This window comes from Heterodontus francisci, chromosome 30 (genome assembly GCF_036365525.1).
Source record: "Heterodontus francisci isolate sHetFra1 chromosome 30, sHetFra1.hap1, whole genome shotgun sequence".
NCBI lineage: Eukaryota > Metazoa > Chordata > Chondrichthyes > Heterodontiformes > Heterodontidae > Heterodontus > Heterodontus francisci.
This window is the reverse complement of record NC_090400.1, coordinates 59547065-59567870: the sequence shown is the minus strand read 5'-3', so window position 1 is coordinate 59567870 and position 20806 is coordinate 59547065. Positions and strand designations below refer to the sequence as shown.

General features: G+C 50.8%; 1 protein-coding gene across 3 annotated transcripts; it reads right to left on the bottom strand.

The window, feature by feature from the left end:
* Positions 1 to 5403: 5403 nt before the first annotated feature.
* Positions 5404 to 20201, bottom strand: xaf1 (XIAP associated factor 1). 3 transcript variants are annotated; one of them, XM_068010802.1, is made up of 8 exons: positions 20100 to 20201; positions 19242 to 19340; positions 17047 to 17182; positions 16826 to 16882; positions 14775 to 14967; positions 10407 to 10477; positions 7991 to 8254; positions 5404 to 5482 (listed from the first exon to the last, which is right to left on the bottom strand). In XM_068010802.1, the coding sequence occupies exons 2-8, from the start codon at positions 19286 to 19288 to the stop codon at positions 5405 to 5407; spliced, it is 846 nt and encodes a 281-aa protein (XP_067866903.1). In that variant the 5' UTR covers positions 19289 to 19340; positions 20100 to 20201; the 3' UTR covers position 5404. The 3 variants fall into 3 exon arrangements, with proteins under 3 accessions (XP_067866903.1, XP_067866905.1, XP_067866906.1); XM_068010804.1 differs by having other exon boundaries at positions 20104 to 20141; XM_068010805.1 differs by lacking the exon at positions 20100 to 20201 and adding an exon at positions 19942 to 20025.
* Between the last annotated feature and the right edge of the window lie 605 nt (positions 20202 to 20806).

The following is a 20806-nucleotide window of genomic DNA, read 5'->3' as shown; positions in this document are numbered from 1 at the left end:
CAGAGCTGGTAAAACCAGTAGGGAACAATTCTCTGGCTGCTAGTCATAGTGACACCACTATGGTGACAGTTTACTTCATTCCTCTACCAAACAGAATCGCCACACCTGCTGATTGCTTACAAAATTAGGTATTAACCAATCAATTTTGCAGAGCGGTGAACTGGCCTTGATATTGTGAGTGGCACTGAAACATAGCAGGTGAATTCAGAACGGAGAATAAATTAGAAACTGCATTTCTATAGCGCCTTTTACAACTTCAGCTCGCTCCAAAGTGCTTTACAGCCAATGAAGCATTTTTGAAGTGTTGACACTGTTGTAATGTAGGAAACACAGCAGGCAATTTGCGCACAGCAAGAGCCCATAATCAGCAATGTTTTAGTGACGTTGGTTAAGGTGTAAATATTGGCCAGGACACCAGGGTGAAGCCCCGTGCTTTTCTTTTATGTCCACCTGAGAGGGAAGGCAGGGCCTCAGTTTTAACGTCTCGTCTGAAAGATGGCACCCCCAACAGTGCAGAACTCCTTCAGTACTGCACTAGGAGTATCATCTTCAATTATGTGCTCAAGTCTCTGGAGCAGGGCTTCAACCCATGACCTTCTGACTCAGGAAGTGACAGCATTATCCACTGAGACAATTTCCATCAGAAGTTTTGCTGCTCATCCAATGTAACTTTGGAGGAATCCCAGGAAAATGGCATTTATCAGCTGACGTGATCCTGGCCAATTCCCATCCAACCTCTGTACCAGACCATCTGCCACATTCCTGCCAGCTCCACTCTGTGTCCCAGGGTCTCTTGAGGTCCCCTATTCTGCAGTAACCCCCTGCACTAGAATTTATGAAGGAGACCTGCCACATCACCTTTCAATTCAACCCCTGAAGTATCACTCAGCACCAAACTCATACAGGCTAAAATCAGAATTTGTATTTATTTAGATTTAAAACTTACACAGAATAAAGGTAAGCAGCAGGCAATATTTTCATACACGTGGTCTATTAAAGGGTTTCTTGAAGTCCTAGCCTTCTGTAACTGATTTTCTTTCTGCAGAAAAAAAAGGTTGTTAGTTATCTAAGAACACAAGCCACCCGACAAGCTCTACACAGACACAGAATTCCAGTTCCTTGCCATCTGCTTTTATTTTGAATTCTTCCTTCTGAAAGTGATAAAGGGACAGAAGCTGATTTGTAAGGAGCTTTTCCCTCTCCTGAATTTAGGATTGCTCGGTACACGCGATTATAAATCGAACATCAAAAGCAACAATACTCTTCCGACACAGACCCCCGAATGGACTCTTCCTATGCCTTTATGACTCTTTGATTCTATGACCCCCCCTCCCCCCCAACCCCACACACACCATTTTCACCTACCCTGGCTAGCAGGAAGAGGGCGGGTTTGAGTCGGACTCCTGTTTAATTCCCGTTAAAGATAACGCAATCAGATTAGATTACAAAGATATCTGAACAAAACCAACTGTCCCTTAAACACAGGAACACTTTCAGCCAATCAGCAGGTTATATTTTCACACATTATATTCAGCTCTGGTAAGATTATGGTTTTGGGGTTTACTAAACGAGAGTTATCCATCAGTTTTACCTACATCCCAGGCGAGTGTCTCACTTAATCTCGATTTTTGACCTTTCTCTCCTCTGCAATCGCTCCCCAATGCCTCTGCTACTATTTTTAAAGACACACAGTCAAACCCCTATCTGTCCTTCAGTTTAAACAAGATTAATAAAGAGCAGTAAATATTCATATTCACAGCTGACAACAACCCATTATCAAGATCTGCCTCACTCAGTGCCCTCTAAACCAGTCAGACCAATGGCAAATAACAACAACTTGGATTTATATAGCACCTGTAACAAAGAAAAAACATCCCAAGATGCTTCACAGGAGCATCATCAAATCAAATTTGATAGCAAGCAACAAAAGGTGCCATATAAATTACAACAGGCGACCAAAAGCTTGGTCAAGGAGGCAGGTTTTAAGGAGCATCTTAAAGGAGGAGAGAGAGATGGAGAGGTTTAGGGAGGGAATTCCAGAGTTTAGGGCCCAGGCAGCTGAAGGTATGGTCACCAATGGGGGAACAAAGGATGTGGTGGATGTGAAAGAGGTCAGAATTGGAGGAGTGCAGAGATCTTGGAGGGTTGTAGGGACTGGAGGAGGTTACAGAGATAGGGAGGGTTGTGGGGCTGGAGGAGGTTACAGAGATAGGGAGGGTTGTAGGGACTGGAGGAGGTTACAGAGATAGGGAGGGTTGTAGGGACTGGAGGAGGTTACAGAGATAGGGAGGGTTGTGGGACTGGAGGAGGTTACAGAGATAGGGAGGGTTGTGGGACTGGAGGAGGTTACAGAGATAAGGAGGGTTGTAGGGCTGGAGAAGGTTCCAGAGATAGGGAGGGTTGTAGGGCTGGAGAAGGTTACAGAGATAGGGAGGGAGCGAAGACATGGAGGGATTTGAAAACAAGGAAGAGCATTTTAAAATCGAGGTCTTGACAGACTGGGAGGAAATGTAAGTCAGTGAGCATAGGGGTGAACGGGACTTGGTGAGACTTTGGATACAGGAAGCAGAGTTTTGGATGAGTTCAAGTTTATGGAGGATGGGAAGCCGGCCAGGAGTGCACTGGAATATAGAACAGTGATCAATGCTCAGCAGCACAAACTACACCCAGCACAGTTTGAATTGCTCTGGGAAAAATAGCAACTGACATGTTTATCTTTAAATAAGTGAACAGCTTCATTAAAATGGCAGCAATGACTTTATGATGTGCAGGATTAGATCTTCCATAATCTTTCTTTTGCATTGTACAAATATTTTTCCACGTGATGTTCTCCCACAGCTCAGTTCAGTGCGTTGTTCCACATTGTAATCCTGCACTGGGGGGAGGGGATTGGTTAGTAATTGATTCAGGAGAGTTTTAGAATTCAGCAAAGGATGATCAAGAAGTTAATAAAGTGGGAGAAAATAGAATATGAGAGTAAATTAGTAAGAAACATAAAAAACAGATTGTAAAAGCTTCTATGGGTATGAAAGAAGTGAAGAGGTAAGCAAAAGTAAATGTGAGTCTCTGAGAGGCTGAAACAGGAGAAATCCTAATGGGAAATAAGGAAATAGCAGACACATTCAGCAACTTACATTAATGTAACATCTTTAATACAATAAAACATTCCAAGGCTTTACAGGAGTGTTATAAAAAAATTAAAAAGTAAATACTTTCTATCTGTCTTCACGTTAGAAAACATAAATTCATCTTAGAAATAGTGGGGAACTAAGAATCTAATGAGATTGAGGAACTTAGAGAATTGAGTTAATAATACTGGAGAAATTAATGGGACCAAAAGCTGACAAATCCCCCTGGACCAGACAGCCTACATTCTAGGGTTTTAAAAGAGACAGCTGCAGAGATAGTGGATATATTGGTTGTGATCTTCCAGAATTCCCTAGATTCAGTAGATTGGAAGGTAGCAAATATCACACCCCTATTCAAGAAAGGAAGGAGAGAGAGAGAAAATGGGGAACTACAGGCCATTTAAAATTAAAATGATGCAGAGGCATCAGGGTGTCCTCGTGCATGAATAGCAGAAAACTAGTTTGCAGGTACAGCAGGTAATAAGGAAGGCAAATGGAATTTTGGCATTTATTGCTAAAGGAATAGAGTATAAAAGTAGGGAAGTGTTGCTGCAACTGTACAAGGCATTAGTGAGACCACACCTGCAGTATTGCGTACAGTTTTGGTCCCCTTACTTGAGGAGGGATGTAGTTGCATTGGAGGCAGTTCAGAGGAGGTTCACTAGATTGATTCCAGAGATGAGGGGTTTGTCTTATGAAGAGAAATTGAGCAGTTTAGGCCTTTACTCTCCTGGAGTTTAGAAGAATGAGAGAAGATCTAATTGAGGTATATAAGATGATTAAGGGGATTGACAAAGTAGACATAGAGGGGATGTTTCCTCTGGTGGGACAATCTAGAATGAGAGGTCATAGTTTTAGGATAAGAGGTAGTAGATTTAGAACAGAGATGAGAAGAAGTTACTTCTCTCAAAGGGTCGTGAGTCTGTGGAATTCACTACCCTAGAGTGCGGTGGATGCTGGGACATTGAGTAAATTTAAGGAGATAGACAGATTTTAAATTAGTAATGGGTTGAAGGGTTATGGAGAATGGGCAGGAAAGTGGAGTTGAGACCGAGATGAGATCAGCCATGATCGTATTGAATGGCGGAGCAGGCTCGAGGGGCTGAATTGCCTACTCCTGCTCCTAGTTCTTATGTTCTTATTTAGCCTGACATCAGTCTATTATTAAGGCACTTAGAAGTCATAATATGATTGGGCAGAGTCAGCACAGATTTATGAAAGGGAAATTGTGTTTGCCAAATCTATTGGGGTTTTTGAGGTTGTCACTTTCAGGGTAGACAAAAGAGAACCAGTAGATCTTTATGTAGATTTTCAAAAGACATTCGATAAGATGCCACACAAAAGGTTATTACACAAAATCGGGGCTCATGGGACTGGGAGTAATACATTAGCATGAATCAAGGACTGATTAATGGACGGAAAACAGACTTCTGACTGAGTTGAGGAGAAATGTCTTCACTCGGAGGGTGGTGAATCTTTGGAATTCTCTATCCCAGAGGGCTGTGGGTTGAGTATATTCAAGACAGAGGTTAGGATATGGGAAACGTTGAGGTAGAAGATCAGCCATATTCTTGTTAGATGACAGAGCAGGTTCAAGGATTATGGGAGTTGAAGTGGGTCCAGGGTTGTATCTCCTGGAATTTAGAAGATTAAGGGGTGATTTAATCAAAGTTTTCAAGATAATAAGGGGAACTGATAGGGTAGAGAGACAGCAACTGTTTCCGCTGTTTGGGGAGTCTAGAACTAGGGAATAGAGTCTAAAAATTAGAGCCATGTGTGTCAGGAGTGACATTCAGAAACACTTCTTGATGTAAGGGTGGTAGAAGTTTGGTATTGTCTTCCAAAAACAGCCATTGATGCTGGATTAATTGTTAATTTTAAATCTGAGATTGATAGAATTTGGTTATTAAGGAATTTGGGGCAAAGGTGGGTTTATGGAGTTAGGTCACTGATCAGTCATGATCTCATTGAATAGAGGAACAGGTCCAAGAGGCTGAATGGCCTCTGTCTGTTCCTATGTTCCCGGGACTCAGTGATCAATTCGATAAGCAAACCAGAGATTAAAACAAATGAGGTTGATTCACCCAGGGCAGTGTGTGTTTAAGTACAGTGATGACCAAGTAACAGGGATTACTCATCAGTCTTCACCTTCTCATTGTCAATTCCTTACTTTCCAAACTCCTCTCCCCAACTGAACTATTTCCCTGCATTGTACTCTTCACAGGCTGGGAGTCATTCCAATGAATCTGTGAGTAAACACGGAGACCCATCTAACCTTAAGGGTTGGTGTTTTCATTAATCGGGTTTTGACTCATTGCCATCTTCCGCTGTTGATCAAAAAACCGACACTTTGCCTTCATGAGAGAGAGAGAAACAGAAGAATGTCAAGTAACGATGGTCACAAACATCACTGGAGTCTTTCCTGCTCGCTGATTCTACAGGAGAAATCCCTGGTTGCTGGGTGAGAGGGATTCCCTCCAATCACCTGGATGAGTTTCCAACACAGTACTGAGGGAGTACTTCACTGTCGGAGGGTCAGTACTGAGGGAGTGCTGCACTGTCGGAGGGTCAGTGTTGAGGGAGTGCTGCACTGTCGGAGGGTCAGTACTGAAGGAGTGCTGCACTGTCACAGGGTCAGTACTGAGGGAGTGCTGCACTGTCGGAGGGTCAGTACTGAGGGAGTGCTGCACTGTCGGAGGGTCAGTACTGAGGGAGTGCTGCACTGTCGGAGGGTCAGTACTGAGGGAGTGCTGCACTGTCGGAGGGTCAGTACTGAGGGAGTGCTGCACTGTCGGAGGGTCAGTGTTGAGGGAGTGCTGCACTGTCGGAGGGTCAGTACTGAAGGAGTGCTGCACTGTCACAGGGTCAGTACTGAGGGAGTGCTGCACTGTCGGAGGGTCAGTACTGAGGGAGTGCTGCACTGTCGGAGGGTCAGTACTGAGGGAGTGCTGCACTGTCGGAGGGTCAGTACTGAGGGAGTGCTGCACTGTCGGAGGGTCAGTACTGAGGGAGTGCTGCACTGTCGGAGGGTCAGTGTTGAGGGAGTGCTGCACTGTCGGAGGGTCAGTACTGAAGGAGTGCTGCACTGTCACAGGGTCAGTACTGAGGGAGTGCTGCACTGTCGGAGGGTCAGTACTGAGGGAGTGCTGCACTGTCGGAGGGTCAGTACTGAGGGAGTGCTGCACTGTCGGAGGGTCAGTACTGAGGGAGTGCTGCACTGTCGGATGGTCAGTACTGAGGGAGTGCTGCACTGTCGGAGGGTCAGTGTTGAGGGAGTGCTGCACTGTCGGAGGGTCAGTACTGAAGGAGTGCTGCACTGTCGGAGGGTCAGTACTGAGGGAGTGCTGCACTGTCGGAGGGTCAGTACTGAGGGAGTGCTGCACTGTCGGAGGGTCAGTACTGAGGGAGTGCTGCACTGTCGGAGGGTCAGTACTGAGGGAGTGCTGCACTGTCGGAGGGTCAGTACTGAGGGAGTGCTACACTGTCACAGGGTCAGTACTGAAGGAGTGCTACACTGTCACAGGGTCAGTACTGAAGGAGTGCTGCACTGTCGGAGGGTCAGTACTGAGGGAGTGCTGCACTGTCGGAGGGTCAGTACTGAGGGAGTGCTGCACTGTCGGAGGGTCAGTACTGAGGGAGTGCTGCACTGTCAGAGGGTCAGTACTGAGGGAGTGCTACACTGTCACAGGGTCAGTACTGAAGGAGTGCTACACTGTCACAGGGTCAGTACTGAAGGAGTGCTGCACTGTCGGAGGGTCAGTACTGAGGGAGTGCTGCACTGTCGGAGGGTCAGTACTGAGGGAGTGCTGCACTGTCGGAGGGTCAGTACTGAGGGAGTGCTGCACTGTCGGAGGGTCAGTACTGAGGGAGTGCTGCACTGTCGGAGGGTCAGTACTGAGGGAGTGCTGCACTGTCGGAGGGTCAGTACTGAGGGAGTGCTGCACTGTCGGAGGGTCAGTACTGAGGGAGTGCTGCACTGTCGGAGGGTCAGTACTGAGGGAGTGCTGCACTGTCAGAGGGTCAGTTCTGAGGGAGTGCTACACTGTCACAGGGTCAGTACTGAAGGAGTGCTACACTGTCACAGGGTCAGTACTGAGGGAGTGCTGCACTGTCAGAGGGTCAGTACTGAGGGAGTGCTGCACTGCCAGAGGGTCAGTACTGAGGGAGTGCTGCACTGTCAGAGGGTCAGCACTGAGGGAGTGCTTCACTGTCAGAGGGTCAGCACTGAGGGAGTGCTTCACTGTCAGAGGGTCAGTACCGAGGGAGTGCTGCACTGTCGGAGGGTCAGCACTGAGGGAGCGCTGCACTGTCAGAGGGTCAGCACTGAGGGAGTGCTGCTCTGTCGGAGGGTCAGCACTGAGGGAGCGCTGCACTGTCGGAGGGTCAGTACTGAGGGAGCGCTGCACTGTCGGAGGGTCAGTACTGAGGGAGCGCTGCACTGTCGGAGGGTCAGTACTGAGGGAGCGCTGCACTGTCGGACGGTCAGTACTGAGGGAGCGCTGCACTGTCGGACGGTCAGTACTGAGGGAGCGCTGCACTGTCGGAGGGTCAGTACTGAGGGAGTGCTGCACTGTTGGAGGGTCAGTACTGAGGGAGCGCTGCACTGTCGGTGGGTCAGTACTGAGGGAGCGCTGCACTGTCGGACGGTCAGTGCTGAGGGAGTGCTGCACTGTCGGAGGGTCAGTACTGAGGGAGTGCTGCACTGTCGGAGGGTCAGTACTGAGGTGCTATAGAAATGCAAACCTTTCTATTACTTTTACCAGTTTTCAGGGATTTTGGTATGTCTGGAGATTAAATGTATTCCTTTCAGGTAGAGATGTAAACCTTAACAAAGTGAGATGTAAATCTCTTTACTCGTTTACCTCGTGGTGTTTAAGGAGTTCATACGGCAAGGCACAGTCACAGACCGGGCAGGAACCAATTTCATCCAAGTCTTCACTCTCAGCAAAGGCAGACCTCCAAGGTGAGGAGAGGGGACGAGCTCCAAACTGCTGAGGGGGCAAGGGGGAAAGGAAAGGGTGCACAGAGGGGCGAGAGTGGGAGGTAGAGGAGTGGTAGGAAAGAAGGTCTTGGTGCAGGGAGGGGTGAAACCTTCTCACCAAGTCCGAGAGAGGCTTGCACCCATCCTGTGAACAGAGAGAGAGAGAGAGAGAGAATTAGAGATGGCCCTTTCCATGGTGTGCTGTTAAAGCCTGGTGCTCTATCATTGCTTACTGAGCAGGATTACCGATTCCGATTCCGGAAGGTTCCATCACATAACCTCCCCATCCCCACTCGCCTGTCATTGGTTGCCCAACATGTCAATCCCCACGTTACAACCTTCCTCGGACTGCTGTTCTCACTGCATCCTGAGATCCACACTCAGTGCCATCCACTGTCACATGTACACACTGGACCTCTTTCTCCAGCAGCACCGTCTCACCTTATCTCAAATCTTTTCTACTCCGCAGTTTCATTTCATCCTTCGTCTCATCCGACGCATTAACTAAAAACTTTTTTTCTTCCTTTCAGGTGTTAAGGAACGCAAGCTCCAGCAGCTGATGGGGACTAATGCCCCTCCAGATCCTTCTTCTCCTTCACTTCCCTCTGACCCCACCCCTTCTGATCTGACCCCTTGCCGTGTATTCACTATACCCTCTGACCTCCCCCTCTCTGATGCTGAGCGTTCTGTACTCACCAAAGGTCTCAGTTTTATCCCCTTACGCCCCCACCTCAATGAATTTCGTGCTCGGCATGACGTTGAGCTCTTCTTCCATCGCCTCCGCCTCCGGGCTCACTTCTTTGACCAGGAGTCCTCCCCCCGACCAGCAGACCCATTCACCCGCCTCCAGCATTCTCCCTCTACCTGGACCCCTCCCCCTGGCCTCTTACCTGCTCTGTATCTTTTCATTGAAAACTATTGGCGAGACATTGGCCGTCTCAGTTTCTCTGCTCTCCTCACTCACTCTAACCTGTCCCCCTCTGAACTTGTTGCACTCCGTTCTCTCAGGTCTAACCCCGACATTGTCATCAAACCTGCAGACAAAGATGGTGCTGTTGTTGTCTGGTGTACCAACCTCTACCTTGCAGAGGCTCAGCGCCAACTCTCAGACACTTCTTCCTGCCTCCCTCTGGACCATGACCTCACCATCGAACATCAAGCTACTGTCCACAGGACTGTCACTGACCTCATCTCCTCTGGAGATCTTCCCTCTACAGCTTCCAACCTCCTAGTCCCGCAACCCTGGACAGCCCGCTTCTACCCCCTTCCCAAAATCCACAAACAGGATGGTCCCAGCAGATCCATTGTTTCAGCCTGTTCCTGTCCCACTGAACTTATTTCTTCCTATATTGACTATCTTATCTCCGCTGGTCCAGTCTCTTCCCACCTATATCCATGATTCTTCTGACACCCTAAGTCATTTTGACAATTTCCAGTTTCCTGGCCCTAACCACCGCCTCCTCTTCACTATGGACATCCAATCTCTCTACACCTCCATCCCCCACCAGGACGGTTTGAGGGCTCTCCACTTCCTCCTTGAACAGAGGCCCAACCAGTCCCCATCCACCACTACCCTCTTCCACCTGGCTGAACTTGTTCTCACATTGAACAACTTCTCCTTCAACTCCACGCACTTCCTTCAAGTAAAAGGTGTTGCTATGGGTACCCGCATGGGTCCTAGTTATGCCTGTCTTTTTATGGGATATGTTGAATATTCCTTGTTCCAGTACTACTCAGGCCCCTCTCCCAACTCTTTTTCCAGTACATTGATGACTGTATCGGTGCTCCCGCCCCAAACTAGAAAACTTTATCAACTTTGCTTCCAATTTCCACCCTCTCTCACCTTTACATGGTCCATCTCTGACACTTCCCTTCCCTTCTTCGACTTCAAGAAGGGTCCCTGACTGTAACGTTAACTCTGCTTCTCTCTCCACAGATACTGCCAGACCTGCTGAGTATTTCCAGCATTTCTTGTTTTTATGTCAATCCACATGATTCACCACCCCCCCCACCCCCATTCCCTGATTGACTCTCAGTTAAAGAGCCTTTTTACCCAATGCCAATATTTATATAACGAGTAACTGAAAATGTTCAATGTTTCTCCTGGGTTGCTCTCAGTGTCCGGGAGATTAATCTTTAATTCTTGGAGACCTCAGGACAATCCTGGAGGGTTGGCAACCTCTATGTTTCTTTCTCTTAGGCCCAACCCCCTTCCCCAAGTATCCTGGCCCTGAATTAGGCCCAGTCTCAATCCCCCAGTATCCTGGACTTGCTGTTAGGCTGTTGCCAGCTCTCACCTGGTGAAGTGGGAGCTCATCTTCAGGAAACATCTTTGTGCAGAACTCACATGGAATCTCTGAGCTTTCCCCTGTCAAAGAGACAGACAGTAAAAGTATTGGGAAACACAGGTGAACAAAATGTGGCCCACGCCGTAAGAACATAAGAAATAGGAGCTGGATGAGGTCATTCGGCCCTTTGAACCTGCTCCACCATTCAACATGATCATGGCTGATCTCCCACTTCAACTCCACCTTCCTGCCCATTCCCCATATCCCTTAATGCCAAAAATCTACCCATCACTCAAATATACTCAATGACTGGGCAGCCACAGCTCTCTGGGATAGAGCATTCCAAAGATTCACAACCCTCTGTGCACAATCCCCTCGCCCCAGGAACCAGTCGAGTGAACCTTTGTTGCAGTCCCTCTACAAGTCAGACACTTGGGCCTTGATGATCACGTCCCGACAGAGGGACTGGCCTCGGTTAAAGACCGTGGTCACATTGTGCTGCGTATGCCCATTGCCTTATTGAGGGCCGTGGATATTGGCGTGTCCTGCCACGGAGAGGTGGAATTCTTAACTAACATATTTAAATTGGGCTCCCACAGTGCAATTGGGAGCCTGATTTGAACGTTCCTGCTGCACTGTGGGTTTCCCAGAGGTCGGGAAATCGGCTGTGACAGGGAGCTGGGACCTCCACAAGGCAAACGTCCCTTTCAACCTGCTTGTGGGCTGTGAGAGGCTCCACCTAAGACCCTCAGGGAAGCCTTTGTCTGCTCCCAGCCCTGAGCCACCACCCTCGATGGCCTCTCTCTCCCTGCGATGGGTAGCACTCGGTCGCATCTCGAAGTCAAAAGGTTGTGGGTTGAGCCCGTAACTTAGGCTGACACTCACAGTGCAGTACTGAGGGAGTACAGCACTGTCAGGGGGTCAGTACTGAGGGAGCGCTGCATTATCGGAGGGTCAATACTGAGGGAGTGCTGCATTATCGGAGGGTCAATACTGAGGGAGTGCTGCACTGTCACAGGGTCAGTACTGAGGGAGTGCTGCACTGTCGGAGGGTCAGTACTGAGGGAGTGCTGCACTGTCGGAGGGTCAGTACTGAGGGAGTGCTGCACTGTCGGAGGGTCAGTACTGAGGGAGTGCTGCACTGTCAGAGGGTCAGTACTGAAGGAGCGCTGCACTGTCGGAGGGTCAGTACTGAGGGAGTGCTGCACTGTCGGAGGGTCAGTACTGAGGGAGTGCTGCACTGTCGGAGGGTCAGTACTGAGGGAGCGCTGCACTGTCACAGGGTCAGTACTGAGGGAGTGCTGCACTGTCGGAGGGTCAGTACTGAGGGAGCACTGCAGGAGGGTCAGTACTGAGGGAGTGCTGCACTGTTGGAGATGTTGTCTTTTAGATGAGATGTTAAACCAAGGCCCCGACTGCCCTTTCAGATGACTGTAAAAGATCCGATGATTGATTTGGAGCAGGGAATTTCTCCCTGATATCCTGAACAATATTAACGGAGTGTCTCCTGACAACACAGAGCAAACGCTGATGTCATCAGTGCGGTCAAACATTTACCAGTATGAATCTGCACATGTGGGTATTGACGTCTGAATGTTGCCTCACCCCCCAAAGACTGCAATCACTGCCTCTATTATTCCCCAACAGTACCCTGCTGTGGTCACTCACTCCCACCTCACCACCTCCTCCCCTCGGCCACTCACTCCCACCTCACCGCCTCCTCCCCTCGGCCACTCGCTCCCACCTCACCGCCTCCTCCCCTCGGCCACTCACTCCCACCTCACCGCCTCCTCCCCTCGGCCACTCACTCCCACCTCACCGCCTCCTCCCCTCGGCCACTCACTCCCACCTCACCGCCTTCTCCCCTCGGCCACTCACTCCCACCTCACCGCCTCCTCCCCTCGTTCACTCACTCCCACCTCACCGCCTCCTCCCCTCGGCCACTCACTCCCACCTCACCGCCTCCTCCCCTCGGCCACTCACTCCCACCTCACCGCCTTCTCCCCTCGGCCACTCACTCCCACCTCACCGCCTCCTCCCCTCGGCCACTCACTCCCACCTCACCGCCACCTCCCCTTGGCCACTCACTCCCACCTCACCGCCTTCTCCCCTCGGCCACTCACTCCCACCTCACCGCCTCCTCCCCTCGGCCACTCACTCCCACCTCACCGCCTTCTCCCCTCGGCCACTCACTCCCACCTCACCGCCACCTCCCCTCGTTCACTCACTCCCGCCTCACCGCCTCCTCCCCTCGGCCACTCACTCCCACCTCACCGCCTTCTCCCCTCGGCCACTCACTCCCACCTCACCGCCTCCTCCCCTCGTTCACTCACTCCCGCCTCACTGCCTCCTCCCCTCGGCCACTCACTCCCTGCCTCACCGCTTCCTCTCCTCGGCCACTCACTCCCACCTCACCGCCTCCTCCCCTCGGCCACTCACTCCCACCTCACCGCCTTCTCCACTCGGCCACACTCCCTGCCTCACCGCCTCCTCCCCTCGGCCACTCACTCCCTGCCTCACCGCTTCCTCTCCTCGGCCACTCACCCCGCCTCACCGCTTCCTCCTCTCGGCCACTCACTCGCTGCCTCGTCTCTTCACCCCTCTCAGCCGCTCTCCCCCGCGCGTCACCCCTCAGTCACTTACTCCTCCCTTGGTGCTCATTCCCCACCACTGCTTCGGGCAGCAACCCGGGGATCAATTTGCCAAGGGGGTGGGAGGCTGTGGTGAAGCAGAGAGCGAGTGGCCGAGGGGAGGCTGTGGTGAGGCAGAGAGCGAGTGGCCGAGGAGAGGCTGTGGTGAGGCAGAGAGCGAGTGGCCGAGGGGAGGCTGTGGTGAGGCAGGGAGTGAGTGGCCGAGGTGAGGCTGTGGCGAGGCAGGGAGTGAGTGGCTGAGGTGAGGCTGTGGTGAGGCAGAGAGCGAGTGGCCGAGGGGAAGCTGTGGTGAGGCAGAGAGCGAGTGGCCGAGGTGAGGCTGTGGCGAGGCAGGGAGTGAGTGGCTGAGGTGAGGCTGTGGTGAGGCAGGGAGTGAGTGACTGAGGGGAGGCTGAGGTGAGGCTGAGGTGAGGCAGGGAGTGAGTGGCCGAGGTGAGGCTGAGGTGAGGCAGGGAACGAGTGGCCGAGGTGAGGCTGAGGTGAGGCAGGGAACGAGTGGCCGAGGTGAGGCTGAGGTGAGGCAGGGAGCGAGTGGCCGAGGTGAGGCTGAGGTGAGGCAGGGAACGAGTGGCCGAGGTGAGGCTGTGGTGAGGCAGGGAACGAGTGGCCGAGGGGAGGCTGTGGCGAGGTGGGGAGTGAGTGGCCGAGGGGAGGCTGTGGCGAGGCAGAGAGCGAGTGGCTGAGGTGAGGCTGTGGTGAGGCGAGGAGCGAGGGGCCGAGGTGAGGCTGTGGCGAGATGGGGAGTGAGTGGCTGAGGTGAGGAAGCGGCGAGAAAGGGAGCGAGTGACCGAGGGGAGGCAGTGGTGAGGCAGAGAGCGAGTGGCTGAGGGGAGGCTGTGGTGAGGAAGGGAGCAAGTGGCCGAGGTGAGGCTGAGGCTGTGGTGAGGCAGGGAGTGAGTGGCCAAGGTGAGGCTGAGGTGAGGCAGGGAGCAAGTGGCCGAGGTGAGGCTGAGGTGAGGCAGGGAACGAGTGGCCGAGGTGAGGCTGTGGTGAGGCAGGGAACGAGTGGCCGAGGGGAGGCTGTGGCGAGGTGGGGAGTGAGTGGCCGAGGGGAGGCTGTGGCGAGGTGGGGAGTGAGTGGCCGAGGGGAGGCTGTGGCGAGGTGGGGAGTGAGTGGCCGAGGGGAGTCTGTGGCGAGGTGGGGAGTGAGTGGCTGAGGTGAGGCTGTGGCGAGGCGGGGAGTGAGTGGCTGAGGTGAGGCTGTGGCGAGGCGGGGAGTGAGTGGCTGAGGTGAGGCTGTGGCGAGGCGGGGAGTGAGTGGCTGAGGTGAGGCTGTGGCGAGGCGGGGAGTGAGTGGCTGAGGTGAAGGGAAGCAAGGCAGCAGGCGGGAGTGGGGGACTCTGAGGTTGGGATGGAGTCGGCGATCGCAGCCATTGAGGGGGTTTGAGTTTAATTTGTTTTGTGATAAATTGAGCAGCGCCATCTTTAATCCTGGCAACTTCCCGGGAATTCGCAGACACTGACATTTCAGTGGAGGAGGCTGCATTTGTACATGTGCCTCTGCTGCATTGTCAGCAAACACAGCCCAGTATTTATCCCTCAACCAACATGACTAAAAACAGGTTATGTGGTCATTATCACATTGCTGTTTGTGGGATCTTGCTGTGCGCAGTTTGGCTGCTGCGTTTCCTACATTACAACAGTGATTAAACCTCATTGGCTATAAGGTGCTTTGAGACGTCCTTTAGTTGTGAAAGGTGCTATGGAAATGCAGCACTCTGCGTACCCTGTCCTGTGCTCTGCACACTTGGGCAGATTTCCCCGTGCAATTCCTGGTCTCTGTACATGACGTACTTCCCGCAGTCCGAGCAACGTGTAGTCCGACTCCCGCAGGCCTCCTCGTGTTCCAGTAAAGTGCAGCACGGAGTCTCCAACTCACAGAAACAGCAACTGAGCAATCGCTGGGCACATTCTTCATCCTGAGGGAGCAGAACACCGAGTCATCCCTCCTTACACTCACCCTCCCTACCTCTGTAACCCCCTCCAGCCCCTACAATCCTCCCTATCTCTGTAACCTCCTCCACTCCCCACAACCCTCCCTACCTCTGTAACCCCCTCCACTCCCTAAAACCCTCCCTACCTCTGTAACCCCCTGCACCCTCCACAACCCTCCCTATCTCTGTAACCTCCTCCACCCCCTACAACTCTCCCTATCTCTGTAATCCCCTCCACCCCCCAAAACCCTCCCCATCTCTGTAACCCCCTCCACTCCCTACAACCCTCCCTATCTCTGTAACCTCCTCCACCCCCTACAACCCTCCCTATCTCTGTAACCCCCTCCACTCCCTACAACCCTCCCTATCTCTGTAACCCCCTGCACCCTCCACAACCCTCCCTATCTCTGTAACCCCCTCCAACCCCTTCAACCCTCCCTATCCCTGTAACGCCCTCCAGCCCCTACAACCCTCCCTATCCCTGTAACCCCCTCCAGCCCCTACAACCCTCACTACCTCTGTAACCCCCTCCAGCCCCTTCAACCATCGCTCCCAAGGGGTAGATACAGAGTAAAGCTCCCTCTACACTGTCGTAAGCAATGTCCCACAAAGAAGTGACTGCTACTGTATCAGTGCAACAATTTTTCCCATTTCCCACACGGACTCTCAAATTTTCCCTCTGGGTAATACCAATCATTTCCTGACAGCGCCAAAAAAAAAGAGGTTAGATACAGAGTAAAGCTCCCTCGACACTGTCCCATCAAACACTCCCAGGACAGGTACCGAGCCACCTCTCGGGAATGCCCTCCGTGCCATTCCAATCGGCGCGGAGGGGTTTCCTGTACGGGCTGCTCCTGCACACTCTCCACTTCCTCGCCCTCGTCAGCCGGCCGGACACGCCCTGGCGGTCCGCGTTGCCATCTGGTGGTGAGGGGAAACCCCGATGGAGGTCTCTCTACGCGGGAGTCTTCCCCCTTTACATCGGGGACCTGGGGTGGAGGGTGTTGCACAGGGCAGTCCCGTGCAATAGGCTTTTAAGTAGATTCACGGATTCCCAGGCCGCCTGTACTTTCTGCGGCCTGGACTAATCTGTGTTTCGCATATATACGGAGTGTGCGAGGTTGCAGCCCCTCTTTGAGTATCTGAAGGTGCTGCTCCTCAAGTTCTGGCTGCACTTCAGCCCCACACTCCTGATCTTTGGGCACCCGGGGCGGAGGGGCTTGGGCCGGGAGGAGGATCTCCTCGTCGGTCTGCTCCTGGGCCTGGCCAAGGTGGCAATTCACAGGTCCAGGCTGCGGGCCGTCGGGGGTTCCGTCCTCCCCGATTGCCTGCCCCTCTTCCGCGGTTACGTTCGCGCCCGAGTGTCCCTGGAGAAGGAGCATGCGGTGTCCGCCGGTACGCTTGAGGCCTTCCGCGACCGGTGGGCACCGCAGGGACTGGAGTGCATTGTCGACGCCGAGAATGGCATTTTAATTTGAGTTTTTGTTTATTTATCTGTTTTTAATAAAGTTATTTTAAAAATATAAATATGTATATAAAGGGAGCCTGAGGAATAAAGGCCACCTCATATATAAAAAAAAAACAGGGTTAGAAAAAAAAACGGAGTTAGATACAGAGTAAAGCTCCCTCTACACAGTCCCATCAAACACTCCCCAGGACAGGTACAGTACGGGGTTAGATACAGAGTAAAGCTCCCTCTACACTGTCCCCATCAAACACTCCCAGGACAGGTACAGCACGGGATTAGATACAGAGTAAAGCTCCCTCTACACTGTCCCATCAAACACTCCCAGGACAGGTACAGAACAACATCAGATGCAGAAACTGGAAAACCATTCCTCACCTTGTGAGTCTCCAGTTTGCAGTGTTCCATTGTTTTGTGACAGAGTGAGCATTTAACCTGCAGGGAACAAAGAAATCAGAGTGGGACACTGAAACAGACCCCCTGGACCCCGCAGACAGACAATGCGGAATCTGCATACAGACCCCACTGACTCCACATACAGACCCCGCACGCAGACACCGCGCACTCAGTTGGATCCGTCTGTGTTGCCAATTTCTGACCTGTTGATGCTCTGTGTCTCTATGTGTCTGTAACTCTGCTGTTGGCACTGGATCATTGCAGAGTGGGCACAGCTGGATGAATCGCTTGCAGTGAATCTCATGAATGCGATAATTGGAGGTGGCCACATCCTTCTTACTGCACATTGAGAGACAAGAGGCACAGTTAACCATTCACCATATTCCAGTTCAACCCTTCCTCCTGTGAAGCTCCCTGACTCACACCAACATCAACTGAGATTGTGTGTGACACTGACCCTGGTCGTGACCACTGGCCCCTCTAACTGACCATCCGGAAGTATGTCCGTGGGCCCTAAGCACCAATCAGCAGCTGAATCTCCTGATCATTGAGGAAGAATCTGCCTCTTAGGGGCACAACTGTAAACTGAGAGAGAGAGAGAGTGAGAGTGAGAGTGAGAGAGAGAGTGAGAGAGAGAGACTGAGAGAGAGAGACTGAGAGAGAGAGACTGAGAGAGAGAGACTGAGAGAGAGAGACTGAGAGAGAGAGACTGAGAGAGAGAGACTGAGAGAGAGAGACTGAGAGAGAGAGAGTGAGAGAGAGAGTGAGAGAGACAGACAGACAGAGAGAGAGAGAGACTGAGAATGAGCAAGACAGAGCGAGAGGGATAGAGAGACAGAGAAAGATAGAGGGCAGAGAGAGGGGGAGAGAGTGGGATAGGCAGAGAAAGGGCATGGCGAGGGAGTGAGAAAGCAGAAGGGGGTAAGACAGAGAGAAACAAGGAAAGAGAAGGTAGAATAATATTCAGGAAGAGAGAGAGACAGAGAGAGGCACAGAATAAACAGAGATGTGAAGTGCAGGAGGCCATTCACACCATCATGTCTATGCTGTCTCTTTGTCAGAGTAATACTGGTTCCAGTTCCCAATAGGAATCTCAAGGTACTGCTTAATGAGCAGAGAATTCTCGAACCAAGGCCTGAACAAATGATTAACCGCCCGGTTCCCAAACAACACTGTCTACACTTCAAAATCAACTCAATGCTTTGGGACAGCCTGAGGATGTGTCAAGAATCACTGAATCATACAGCATAGAAGGAGGCCATTCAGCCCATCATACCTGTGCTGGATGTTTGAAAGAGTTATCCAATTAGATCCCCATTTTTTCCCCATAGCTATGTAAATTTTTCCTTTTTAACTATTTATCCAATTCCCTTTTGAAAGTTACTATTGAATCTGCTTCCACCGCCCTTTCAGGCAGCGCGTTCCAGATCACAACAACTCAGTGTGTAAAAAAACACTCATCTCCCCCTCTGGTTGTTTAAGACATTACATAAAGGCAGTTCTGACTGTAATTGCAGAAACTGTTAATCCCTTGGAGACAGAGTAGGGATAAAGTGCCCGTTGACATGCAAACAATGCCTGTTCACAGAATGTGCTGTTAGACAACAAAAACAACTTGCATTTATATAGCACTTTTAACAAGGCACTTCACAGGAGCGTTATGAAGCAAAATTTGGCAAACCACATAAGGAGATTATTATGGCAGGTGACCAAAAGCTTGGTCAAAAAAAGGTAGGTTTTAAGGAGCATCTTAAAGCAGGAAAGAGAGGTAGAGACATTTAAGGAAGGAATTCCAGAGTTTAGGGCCCAGGCAGCTGCAGGCACGGCCGCCAATGGTGGAGCGATTAAAGTCAGTGAATGCAAGAGATCAGAATTGGAGGAGTGCAGAGATCTCGGTGGGTTGTGACGCTGGAGGAGATTACAGTGATAGGGAGAGCTGAGGACATGGAGGCATTTGAACATGAGGAGGAGAATTTAAAAATTGAGGCATTATTTAAGTGAGAGCCAGCGGAGATCAGCGAGCACAGGGGTGATGGGTGAATGGGACTTGACGTGAGTTAGGATACAGGCAGCAGACAGATGGAAGGAGAGGATACGACACAAAAACAGCATCACTCAGTCTGAAACAATCACACATTCTAAGTCAATGACGTGGCCTATTCTGGTCTAAGATACTCCCAAAATAAACATGCCTCAAGAGTTTAACAGCGTTTACAATCTGCGCCAGCATCGAGCTCATGAACCCTGTCCCCAGATGTTAGCAGCTGTGTCATTACAGACTGAGGCAGGAGGAACAATAAAGAACAGGGTGATCTTTAGAGTGGAGAGTGTAGGGGGATATTGGAGTGATGTAGCGTCACAGGTGACGGTGAGAGTTTGGCTCAATCCATCTTCTTACCAGTTGCTGCAGAAAGTTGACTCCTCGTCTTCCCCCTTCATCATCATCGCTGTCAGATGGGCCGTGACACATTGGAGGCACTGGACGCACAATCTGAACCTGATACCAAGTAGCATAAAACATGATGAGCAAAAACCAGGGCAACAGAGCGTAAGAATGTTCAAACATACACTTGTTCACAACTGTTAACACTGACACTCATGCACAACTATTCACACTGACCTGCACATGTGTCTTCACAGGCATACCTATTCACACTCATGCAGAACTTACACACAAACAGGGTACTAGGTACATTACTGAATTAATCCAGAGGCCTGGACTATAACCCAGAGAACGAGTGCAAATCACACCCGGACAAAATTTGAATTCAATTTAAAAAAAAAAAAATCTGTAAATAAAAGGCTGGCATCAGTAAAAGTGACCATGAATCTGCCAGATTGTTATAAAAACAATTCACTAATCTCCTTTAAGGAAGGAAATCTACAGGTATAACCTAGTCTGGGCCGATACGTGATTCCAGTCCCGCAGTTTGTGGTTAACTCAGCTGCCCCCTGAAGAGGACCTCAATCGTATCGAAATCACTACCAGAGGTTCAAAAAGACAACTCACTATCACCTCTCAATTACAAATGGGCAATAAACGCTGGTCTTGCCAGCAACGTCCCAATCCCAAGAAAGAATTTATAAATAAAGATTACGTCTCTTCAGCAGGTCATAGGTTTCAGAGAGTTTGGATTCAATGCAGTCACCAGGAAGCATACTCTCTGTAAAGGATTCTGTACAAAACACACTTTAAAATATAATCCAATCCTCTCCCCACTCCAGTGACTGAATTCCCCCTGTCCCACTCTCTTACCTACAGATGAGCTCTGTCTCGGTCTCTCGGTCTCTCTCTCGGTCTCTCTCTCTTTCACTTTCATTTTCACTAGTTTATATTCCTCATTCTCAGTGTTGGTACTGGGCAGGGCCAAGAATTTAAACAAACTCAGAGGGAGTTTCCTCCAGTGCTGTTGCTGTGTGGATCAAAGTGCCTCTATGTATGACACTGAGCACTCGATGCAGGAAGGGCACAGTCCCAGCAACAGTGCTGCACCCCTGGTGTTGGGTGGGCACAGGGCAGGGGCAACTCCATTATATTGCCCCCCGCGCTGCCATCCCACCCCGTCAGCTGGAGAGGTTCATACATGAAGAATGAGGTACCAGGTGGGGTGATTGGGGAGCTGTGAAAATCAGAGTAATTCACAACACAGACAGGGCTGGATGGTGCCTGGACACAGGGGAGGGGGTGGTGTAGTGACAATGTCACTGGACTAATAATTCAGAGACCCACAGGGCTGACATGGGTTCAAATCTCACCACAGCAGCTGGTGGAATTTAAATCCAATTAATAAATAAATTCAATGAATTAATAAAATTTGGAATTGAAAGCTAGTCTCAGTAATGATGACTATGAAACTATCAATTGTTGTAAAAACCCATCTGGTTCACTAATGTCCTTTAGGGAAGGAAATCTGCCGTCCTTACCTGGTCTGGCCGACATGTGACTCCAGACCCATGTGGTTG